Below are 11237 nucleotides of genomic sequence, written 5' to 3'. Positions count from 1 at the left end.
ATTTTTAAAAAAATGTCTTAACTATTTTTCGAGCACGTCGGGTTTTTAAAAAATATTTTCATAATTTGTTTTTAAGTTTGACCTATAAAAACCTGTGCAACACGGATTTTACCATTGTTGTAATTTATAGCTGTGTGACGTATCAGAAAAAAATCCACCTGTTACTGAACCTAACCCTTATTTTACAATTATTAATACCTGTATAGTGCTCGATTATTATTATTATTGAAACCTTATGTGCAAGAGATTCATAATCAGCACCAACAATTCATCTCGAAACCTTTACATGAATTTTTGATTGATGACATTTGTAAAACGCGTTGAGTCTGTGTTTGCCTGAGAATTCTGGAGGACTGAGGTGGTTAAGGAAGCACTTTTTTCCCATTGTGCCAAGTTATCAAAACTGTTTGAGTGATGTAATATCTCAAATCATCTTTCTCCATTCAATGAATGGAACTTCAATTAATCTGTCCCAGTCTCACCCTCCCCCCCATGGACATTTTGCAATGTTTTTTGAAATAAGGAAAATAGCACTCTAAAATTATGCTTTATAAGAACACAGAAATAACAAATAAACAGAATACAGTATAAATAATTACACAGTTTGTGTATCATGGGTGCCGACCTTGGCCACAAGGGACAGTATAATACTGTACAGTCAAATGAACAAACAGATTCCCACTACTTGCAATGACCCAATAATTGCATAAGTTGTGTTTTCACAGAAGATAAGCAATAGATATGTGTGTGTGTGTGTGTGTGTGTGTGTGTGTGTGTGTGTGTGTGTGTGTGTGAGTATTGTGATTTTTCCGTCTGGATGTGTTTTTCCACCATTTATGTTAACATTTTTCTTTTTTTTAACCAAAAAGTGCTCGGCTTTAATCACATTCGCCGTAATGATCAACAATGATTAAACACAGTTGAAAACTATAATAATAATAATAATAACATCAGCATCAATGTGCAACACTTTCAGTCAATTTTATTTTAATAGCCCCAATTTACAACTGAAGTTATCTGCAGGCAGTTGACACATTGAGCACGTCAAGAACCACACACCTTGTACATCAGGGGTGACCAACCTTTTTTGACCAAAGATCTACTTTTCGATCAACCAACCTCCCGCGATCGACCCGCTTGTTACCACACACACGCATACGCAGGCGCTAACACACGCATGCCCTGATGAGCAACAGCCATAACGGCCCTTAAGATGAACGAAACAGAAAAATAAAGTTGACACATGAGTTTGTGACAAGCAAATCACTGCCTACCTTAGTAGAGACCTGACAGGGAGGCATGGGACGCACTTTTGCAGCGTGTTAACGATCGTAGCTCACGCGTACCGTTTTAAAATGCTTCTCCCAGCACTCCAGATTCCCATTCTTTGCCCGTGACCTCGGTGAATTGTACATGAAACAAACTCTGAATGAGAATAACAATAACAATTAAAGATATAGCGCAACGCATGATCGCATGCTGCATTTGCAGACGGCTGACCGCTAACAACTTCCGCTGATCCAGGTCACGCGCCACCGTAGGTTAAAGGTGACATGCTTTTTGTATTTTATTTTATTCTTTTTCATTTTTTGTGAAAGTGAGACCAATAGGATGCTAAGGGTGCAGTGTGCACTAACACAAAAATATATCATATTAATAACATGCACACAGACTCACCAATGTTTGGGGTTGTCCCCCAAAATTGAAATTTAGAAACAGATAGCGGGTCAGAGTGAGTCGATAGAGAGAGAAAACAGGAAAGCGGAGTTGAGAGACTTTGGGATGGACGAGAGAACAATCGGATGGCCATGATAATGGCATTGGGGGAAAAAAACGAGGTATTTTCCCGTAAAAAGATTACAGAAAAAAAAAAAGTCAGCAAATTGGTAAAGCCGTGGGTGTCAAACTGCAAGTCTGCGTGCATCCGCATTTCAAAAAATAATTGCGAGTGCTGACGTTTTCAAATGATCTTTGATTATGGAAAATATTTTAAATTTGATCACCCCAAAAGATTCTAAATTTTGCAAATACTGTTTATGCGAAGGATTACATATTCCATCACTTCAATTATTTCCTCGAAAAGACTAGAAGTAGGGGAAAAATAAGATTTAAAACCTTTAAGACCTAACTGAGTAGAGGAAACTTGCTGGTTCAAGAGATGTTGGATTTCAAAGCAGCGCCATTTCTCTCTGGTTCTGTGGAGAGAAAAAAATATATCTATTTCATGAAAAGGATATACACTGTGCCCTGCGATTGGCTGGCAACTGATTCAGGGTGTCCCCCGCCTACTGCCCGGAGATGGCTGGGATAGGCTCCAGCACCCCCCGCGACCCTTGTGAGGATAAGCGGATCGGAAAATGGATGGATGGATGGATATACACTGTTTATCACTGGCGCTGGGATGAAACTTCCAATGTCATAATTTGGGAAATTTCATTTCTTCACACATTTACTGTATATTACTGGTTCAGTCCACACGTGTGGTTGTTATTTGGACAAACTTTTGACCAATCTAGTGTTGAAAATGACGATGCAAATGTGTCATTTTTGGGGTCTCCTGAAAAATGCAGATTTTGGACAAAGGAGGATCGTGCCTGATGACAGCGACACACTGTAAACGTGAATTGAATTTCAAGAACAAAGTAGCCTTACTGGCAAGGTGCTCTTGATTAGACTTCTTCCTCTGTGATCCGGAAACCTAAAACAAATCCAAACAAGAATGATATTCCGTGACAACGCATCAAAACAATGATCGCAGTGGTTCATTACCTTCTTCTTCGATCGTGCGGCTCTCAGGGCTGCCAGTTTACTTTCGATATCGGATACCTGAAGAGAAAAGAGAATGTGCCATTTTCATGATTTGATCAATACAATTTCGTGCAGCCTGTGATTGGACGATGTGTGTGGCCCCGCCTACCTCGCTTTCGGCACTCTGCACCCTGGCGGCTGTCAGCGCCACCACATCCTCCAGCTCGGAAAGTTCCGAATCTGTTGCGCCGCCGAAGCGATTTTTGGCACTTTCTTCCAGTCGGCGCAGCTTCGTTTCCAGTTCGTGCGACTGCCCGGCGGCGATGTACACCTGTGACACACTCGTGATGCGTGAGGTGCTGCGCAGGCCTTGCACATTTGCCTCTCACACATACAATGAAAAATCTGTCACGCACACAATAAATAACTAAACAAATACATGAGCATGCACCAAACACTATTTTACACACACACACACACACACACACACCACACACACACACAAGAAAACTCGCTCAACATGAGCCCAAAAAAATAATTGATAATTGAGAGCTTGTTGTATCCCAGCTTGTTGTATTATTATGATTAAATTCCTCGTCACATGTATTTTTTCTTGCGGGTCTTTCCCCATTTAATGGACGGATCATTGCATTGCCGGAATCGAGGACACGAGTGCCCAGGCGGAGGGCCGTCGTACGACTAAAAACAAAGAAACTTAGCCGGACCTTCACAAAGAAGAGAGGTTCAGAAGGAGGGGTAGAGGCAAGAAGGCGTACGGTTTGCTGGAGGCTTACATTTTCCTCAAGTTGCCTGAACGCCTCATCGGCTTGTTTAGCATCAGTCCCTAACATGTGGCTTCTGTCGACCGGCTCTGACAGGCCGAACTCAACCATCGCATTTTCTGTGGCATTAATGGTTCTCAGGGCCTCAGTGGTGAGGTCACAGAGGGCGGCGGCGGTCGATCTCTGAAAGTCATGTAGAGGGACAGATGTTAGCGGGACAGCAGCGAACCTGCACAGCGCTGCCAGCCTGAACGCACCACTGAGCCTCCTCTCCTTTTGATCTGATCAGGATGCCTGCGGCAAACTGCAACCACCTCAGTGTCAGGTCGAAATTCAAAGCGGCTTTGGGTCGAGCAGTTGAAGCTCCTCAACTCATGTTGCCACTTTCTCATGATACAAATCCCATGACCAACGCTTAGAAGTTCCTTAAATTGAGAGCTTCACCTTCCGGTTTAGGGACTGCTTCAGCACAACATCTGCCGTCTCAACTCTCGTCAACAAAAGCCCCAGAAATATGAATTGATTTCAAAGTAGGGATTTCTGGTTTTTGTACATTTGCATTTAAAACAAAAAAAATAGTTTTTTAATGGATGTATTTGCAATCAGTCCATGAAACATATTGGGGGTTGGTTCTGCCTGGTATCCAAGTATCCAAAAGCTATTTAAGTTCTTGACAATGTGTACGGTATATTTCTATTGACTGATCACGGACAATCATTTCTTGACGTAATGAACATCAAGGTCAAAAGCAAACAGAAGGTGTACTTTGACAGACTCTGGAAATACTGCGTTGGGCTAAAAAAGGCACTCGGATACCGTTATGGGGACAAGCAAAAGCAGAAATGAAAATAAGTTGACACACAGAAAGCTTGATGTTGTCCAAATTTCAATGATTTAATCTCTTCCTCTCGATTTTAAATCCCGCCCCGCCCTGCTACTGAAGCAGCACCGTCATCTTACCTTCTGTGCTTCACTTGGCATGTCGTCGCTGGATGAGCTCAGGTCCTTCATCGACTCCAGGGTGGCCGCTGCCCTGCCACCACCGATGCTTTTTCCTCCCAAAGAGGCCTTCTTGTCCGCCTCGTCGTCCGATGACATGCGCTTGTTGCCGAGGTTCCCGGCCAACTCGCTCAACTTCTTCATCAGCTTCTCTTCCTCGTTCTGTCCTGATGACCCGGATGCCTGCCGAACATCGTTGATGAATTTCACGCCCAGATTAAAATGAAAATAACATTTAAAAAAAACAAAAAACTAATGGAGAAGTACAGGGAGTGGCAAAGATGTACGCGAGACCTGATGAGAGCAGTTTCAAGGTGTTGGAGATGCACCAAGGGTCAGGTCTGAGCCCCTTCGAGCTTGCAATGATGATAGACAGATTGACAGATGAGGTCAAGTCAGTTGCAAGGAGTAGGTGGGGCGACAAAAGTGCAGCAGTTCTTTGGAGTGCTATGAATCTAAAATTTGGAGCAATGGGGATGAGAGTTGACGAAGAGAGTTACAGGTAGTACATAACAGGGGGAGGAGAGTAAAAAGCATCAGCCAAAGTGAAAGAAAAATCTTGATTGGATTTGGAGGCAGTGGAGGGACAGCGGATATGTCGGCAGAAGGATGCCGGAAAAAAAAGAGGCGAGGGGAAGACTAATGAGGAGAATTGGTGAGGGAAGACTTGAAAAAGCTGGAGATTGCGTAGAAGACGAAGAGGATGTCCATCAAAGTAACTGGCACGGAGGGGCAACGATTTTGAAGAAAGATTTCCTGCGTCACCTTGTCGGCAGGCGACATCTTTTCCTCCAAACGATTCAGCAGACCCTCGATGGCAGACATGCGTTTGTTCAACTCGTTAATCTGCGGAGTCCAAACAAACGCAGAAAACATCGCAACCCGGTTGCATCATGCTAAACACAAGGATTTGGAAACAGGTAAGATGAAATATTGAATGAAATATCAAATATTTCTCCCATTTTTTTTTTTACACTATTGTAGCGCAAGGCCTGGTTTCCCGATCAATACACCAAGAGACTGATCTCAATGGCAACTCAGCGGGCAAAAATGTCTGTCCAATATCAAGTCATGATACTTCTGGCCTTTATTTTCAAAAAATGGCGCCGGCAGAAATGCTGTCCAGGCGGGAAGTCTTGATGTGGCTGTTTGTGACATGGTCACAACGGGTGACGATGACAAACCACAAACTTCAGGTTAGGACATGCCGCCCGCTAACATATTTAAGTCGCCAGGGGTTATCACCAGCTCATTCTGTGTTTGATGAGCGTAACCGCTCACGTTGTCCGTTGCCACACTGGCCAAGAGCAGTGGAAATGTTCAGGTCGCGCATGGCATCGCCACGTCCTTCTCCGCACAGAGATGTCTCCATGCAAGACGTGACTGCGCCACATTTGAAGGGAATAAGAGGAGTTGTGGTGAAGCGAATCGGCCGTGTCCGTGCCCACAACGGCGCAAACCAAGCTTTTTAACAATATGATGGTTTGGTCACATCTGCGGAATTAACAACCTTGGGTCTAAAATAACTCTGCATTTTATGCCCTACACTGTGCTAGTTTGGACCAGACTTTTTTTTTTCAATCTTAATCCAGAATCATGAGAAACCGGAATTGAATTGAATTTTCCAAATTCATTTGAGGCCCAACCCAAGTGAGCAGCAGCATGGTGAGTGTCTTACTGGAGGGTTTTGGCCAAGGTTCTCCTGAGATGAGGCCCGGCTGTTGCGGCGGCGGTGGTGGGGTGGCTGGTACATGGGTGGAAAACGCTGACACTCCTCCTCATCAGACGTGTCGATATACTGCTGACGAGCCATGGAGCTGATCTTGGACAAAGAGCGAGTCCGAACCATCCGATTCTCACCGTAATCGTCTGGAGCAGAAAGAAACGCGCCATCATGAGTTGAAAATAAGTACACGCTTACATTCCGCAAGTGTGCTGATGGGAGTTTGTTTTCACCGTTTCTCATTGCAAAACGATCCAAACTTCTTCGGCGATTCATTCGCTGTTGGTTCATGTCGAATTCCACGTCATTCCTGTAGGCTCGATCCTCCTGAATTTGCTGACGCGTGACACAGAAACGTGCATTTCTTGTGTGATTTATTGTTAAGACAAAATCTAACTGCGGATGTCGCAAAAGCGATTCCTAAATGTTATAATAAAATACTAAAATAGCTCTTGAGATGTGTGTGTGGCTTTGTCCTGGGTGCTGAACATTTGTGTGTGTTACCTGCACGGATGAGCGGCGTGAATGGGGGAAATAGTCCTCTGAGTCAAAGTCGAATGGATGAACTGACAACAGGCGTTTATTTTTACGCATCTAAAAGACAATTTGTGTCAGAAAAAAAGCATTTTTTGGGGGGGGGGCGGATATTTTCCTGTTTCGTTTTACCGATTTGTATCGTTGCGCCTCAATTTCTCCTTGATCATCGTCATTTGGGTTGTAGTGGTCTGCAACACAAAATGATTGACATTTAAAGTTGAGGCTGCGTCAGAATGAAATATTTGGAACCAATTTGCTGCCTTTTTTTTCCAGAATAATATTGCGGAAACATCTGCTGCTTGCACACCTGATCACCCCCGGTCTTCATATGAAAGGTTGCATCTCACTGAGCGGCGAATGCAAATGTTTCCGAGCGTAGCAATTTTATTTATTTTTTTGTCGGGGTTCGTTAAAGGTTACAAAGTCATTCTCAAGTCAAACAATTGTACTTGTCGCAAACCATTTTAACATCAAATTTTGATGTTAAAAATGATTTTGTTACCAAAACCCCCCCCCCAAAAATCTGTCACTTCCCTGTCACTCAACATACCAGTCCCGCCTGTTAAATAAATATTTGGTTGCCCCTTCTATTAATGTACTAATATTAACTCACATACTGCTCATACTGAAAAGAGGGAACTGTAAGTATTTTAAGGACTCACTTCCGCGGACATCCGGCATGCTCTGAGTGTCGTCATCACGTCCACCTGTCACATAAAAAGTACTTTATTAGCTGTTAGCATATGGTGGTCGTGGTCATGCATTCTTTATCCTCTGTGAAGAAGAACGATTGCTCCATCTACTGTATATCCATATGTTGGCATTTTACTGCTCTGAGGTGGCCAAGGACCAGATGGGTCAGCACAATGTCCATTGAAGATAAGCAAAAAGGATGTCCATAACTAATTTGCGATATTCTTTGTCATGATAAAATATTTTCCATAAAAGAAAATACAAAGTTTTTTGATGGTTGACTGCAATGGATGAATGGCATGTTTTGAGATCCAAATGTTTTGAGCATTGTCACGGAACAAATTGAACTTGTGAGTCAAGGCACTGCCGCATCTTCTAATAATAAAAAACGTTCAGACTGCCCCGCTTCGTGCTCACCGTCTCCATTCAGTCTCTTGTACAGTGACCTCATCACCTTGGCACTGCCGAATCGCTTGAAACGGTTCCGGATGTTGTCATGGTACCACCCCACGGTGCCGATCTTAAGAACCCTGCAGGAGCGAAAACGCCGTTTGAGCCTGGTCGAACTGAGCTGGACAGGAAATGCTCTCACACGGGGCTCACCTGGTCATGCGACAGTTGTCGCACACCCAACCGTGCTCCTTCTTGTTATAGCGGCTGCATGATTTGCAGGTGAACATGAGGCAATCCAGGCACTGGCGCTTGCTGTTCACCAGGAACTTAAAGGGTTGCAGACAGCGGATACACAGCGACTCGGCCAAGTTGTTCTGCGCGCCCAGCAGCTCACGTTTGGTGTCCTCCTTCTGGATAGAGTCCTTCAGTTTGCTGTGAAGCAGCAGATGATTAATTCCCAATGTCGCTGGCGATGTCGCCAGCGACAAAAATAAGTTTGACACACACGCAGTGTATCAATCATGAAAATCGAATTTGGCATGGGATAATCTAATCTGATTGTGCCTTTGAAACTCCAATTCAGTTTGTGATGAGAGAAATTGTGAATGGGGTTATGAAATTGTCGATGATATCATCAGAAATAGCATTCGCCCATGTGAGTTCACCTACTTTCTCTTCTATGGAAATGTGACGAGACAATTGAATGATCCTCCAAATTCGTGTGTGTGTGCGTATGTGTGTGTTTGCATGCCCTGGGGTCTGATGGGATTTTGAGTCTGCTGTGGAGACAAGAGTGTCTTTGTGGCATCTCTCCGTGTGACTGTCATGATGTACTGCCGCTTTCACGCTCACATTCCTTGATTGTTTGCATGAAAACGTGTCGCATGACTTCAGTCGAAGACCATCAACCAGGCGTGTTAAAACTCAAAATTGATGCAGTGGCATGTTTTTGTGGGGGGTTTTCCATTTGTGATACAACCCAATTTGGTTGCATCTGCACTCTACAATGACAAAAAAAGGATTTCTCTTTCGTTCTCACAAGTACATGATTCACAAACAGGTATGTATATATTTCCAACCGTATCAATAATTCGACCCACCCTAGTCGGTCTTCCTCATTTTTCCGTAGGTTGAAGTCACGCTGAATCACTTCCCAGACGTGTTTCGCTTCTTCGTCGGTCAAGCGAGACAAATCTAGTTTACGCTCCATGGTGAGGTCACTTCTCTGAAAGGGTAGGAAACAAGTCCACTGTAGTCTTTTTTTTTTAAACTCAAACATTATTTTGCAGAAGCAATACATTTTTCATCAACTATATCGTTTTTGAAACAATCCTTGGTAAAACCCTGAAATCTTGATATGCTGGAGAAATTCTAGGTCGGGTGATGACGATAACAAAAGATCGAATGAATCATGTAAAAAGAACTTTGAAACACATTTTAATTGTTCTAAATAGAAATCTCCCCAAAACGCCAAATGGGTTGAATAAAATACCAGAAAAATACATGAAAAAACTTCCAAATTAAAGGGCTGACGAGATCAAAAGTAATTTGACCAACAAAGTGCCAAAGAGGCAATGTTTCTTTCTGGTTTAAAGTTGACATTCTTGCATTTTGATCAAGAAAATAGGGAAGGGAAGAGGAAACTCACCTCGGTGCAGCTGCTGCTGAATCATCCAGCGCTTAACTGAGAAGGTCAGCTTATCACATGTTCACATCCTCCTGACATCATCAGGATCGCGCTCACAATAAATACTTTGTTTGCTGAGCGAGGACACTGAGAAATCCAGGTATCCAATAGGCTCCGTTAAGAGATGTACTGGCTAAAACAGTATTGTATTGTATAATGCCTTTCGCTCGGAACGCCAACTTCATTGAAATCGTTCTCATAGTTTTAGGTAGCTCCGCCGAAATCATTCATCAGTTGAGTAAATGTGTTTGCAAAGATATGAGTACACCTTCTTTTGGTAGCATAAAAATTCGAGCCACATTAGCTCGATAGCTCTTAGCTAGCTAGCTATTAGCTGTTTTAGAAAGCTAGCGAAAGCCGAACCACGTTTACGTTTTCACCGCTTTAACGTTCACATTTCAAAGTCCCGATTTCCCGTCATTCGTTTTCCATCTGCCGATTTTGCTTTCAAGGAACACCTTTCCAACGTAAATTTCATTAAAACGACCAATATTTTTCCCCCAAAAAATGGTGAAAAGATGTTTGTGACAATGATCGGCGGGAAGCTAATGATCGCCGCAACCTACAACGCGGGATTCCACTCCGTTGCTGAGCAAAACTTCAACGTTTGACTCGTATATTGTTGTACTTCCGGAGGCACGGTGCGGTCCTGAGCACAAGGTTTGAAAACTTGTGTGGTAAACCGAAGCAAATCTCGCTGTCTTGTGAAGGCTGAAATTGTCTCTCAGTTTCGAAAGGGAGTCTCCCAGACGAAGCTCAGTCGAGACTTCGACTTGGCAAAGTCAACAGTTTCGACAATCGTCCATAGTGGCAACTAAATCGTGGCAGAGTTCGTCGAGGCCAACAGAACAGATTGAAAGATGATCGTAAATGGCTTCAGGGCGCCGCACACCGTAAATTGACGCCAGTTGGCTTCGTCGGCGGCACTGGAAGTTGCCTAAAGCGGCTGACTGGAAGTTTTCAGAGATGAAGTGGGAACGCAACAGTTGTTTGTTTCATGTCTTATAAAATTATTTTTCTTCATATATTCATATTTGTAATTGACATTTATACAACTATAAATGTTATACTGCATTAGACATGGTTAGTTGGCGGCCATTTTATTGGAAACGCTTCCAAAGAACTACCGTTATAACGTACAGATCCGTCATGTCCCTCGGGGTACCTTGTAATGAGGTTCGACTGTCCTGTAATTGACAGTAAAAATAAATTAGTACTTTTGCACCATTTAAAAGACTGCATTTGTACTTTTACCAAAGTAAACTCATCAAATCAGTATTTCTACTTTTGCCAGTGTCTGTCCACCAGAGGCTTTTTTTAAACAAGTATATGTACTTGTATTTATATGATGGGTAGAATGGATGTACGTTTGCCACATTTGTGTATTGATGACTTCTGATCCAAGCAATATTTGTTCCAAAGCCACTTTGAAACACACACGGCCGATTGTGACAACCATGCCTTGCCCCATGGCTGCCTGCTGTAGCCTAGCAACTTTTCATGCCACATGTGATGCATTTATCGGGGATGACGCGATGATATTTGGCTGGCCACTGGCCAGCAACACCAGCAGCATTGGGGAGGGACATGAATCGCAACATTTTTTTTAAATCGAAACAGCGGAAGGATCGATAACACTGTAATTCACCCTCTTTCCCGCTAGGTGACAACAAAT

The 11237-nt window shown here is 43.2% G+C and overlaps 1 protein-coding gene across 3 annotated transcripts; it reads right to left on the bottom strand.

Annotated features, from left to right (window-relative positions):
• Positions 1–533: 533 nt before the first annotated feature.
• On the bottom strand, positions 534–9579 carry mlpha (melanophilin a). Of its 3 annotated transcripts, none has more exons than XM_086111956.1 (16): positions 9524–9579; positions 8976–9100; positions 8086–8307; positions 7900–8012; positions 7452–7496; positions 6919–6977; positions 6757–6846; positions 6486–6588; positions 6208–6398; positions 5295–5375; positions 4491–4712; positions 3543–3713; positions 2918–3079; positions 2770–2826; positions 2653–2698; positions 534–2195 (listed from the first exon to the last, which is right to left on the bottom strand). In XM_086111956.1, exons 2-16 carry the CDS (start codon positions 9083–9085, stop codon positions 2152–2154), a joined length of 1716 nt encoding a protein of 571 aa, XP_085968082.1. In that variant the 5' UTR covers positions 9086–9100; positions 9524–9579; the 3' UTR covers positions 534–2151. The 3 variants fall into 3 exon arrangements, with proteins under 3 accessions (XP_085968082.1, XP_085968098.1, XP_085968089.1); XM_086111972.1 differs by having other exon boundaries at positions 8086–8876; positions 9524–9541; XM_086111963.1 differs by lacking the exon at positions 3543–3713.
• Positions 9580–11237: the final 1658 nt, after the last annotated feature.

This window comes from Hippocampus guttulatus, chromosome 1 (genome assembly GCF_054856545.1).
Source record: "Hippocampus guttulatus isolate MCC_2025c chromosome 1, RoL_Hgut_1.0, whole genome shotgun sequence".
NCBI classification, from domain to species: domain Eukaryota; kingdom Metazoa; phylum Chordata; class Actinopteri; order Syngnathiformes; family Syngnathidae; genus Hippocampus; species Hippocampus guttulatus.
The sequence above is the reverse complement of the archived record's forward strand: the minus strand, read 5'-3'. Positions and strand labels throughout refer to the sequence as shown.

Excerpts from the sequence above, each read along its gene's own strand:
- mlpha (XM_086111956.1), bottom strand. The coding sequence starts at position 9,085 with ATGGAGCGTAAACTAGATTTGTCTCGCTTGACCGACGAAGAAGCGAAA. Across the intron at positions 6,399-6,485 it reads TCGTTTTGCAATGAGAAACG|ACGATTACGGTGAGAATCGG; the intron begins GTGAAAACAAAC and ends TTTCTGCTCCAG. Across the intron at positions 3,080-3,542 it reads TCAGGCAACTTGAGGAAAAT|GTGTACATCGCCGCCGGGCA; the intron begins GTAAGCCTCCAG and ends AGTGTGTCACAG.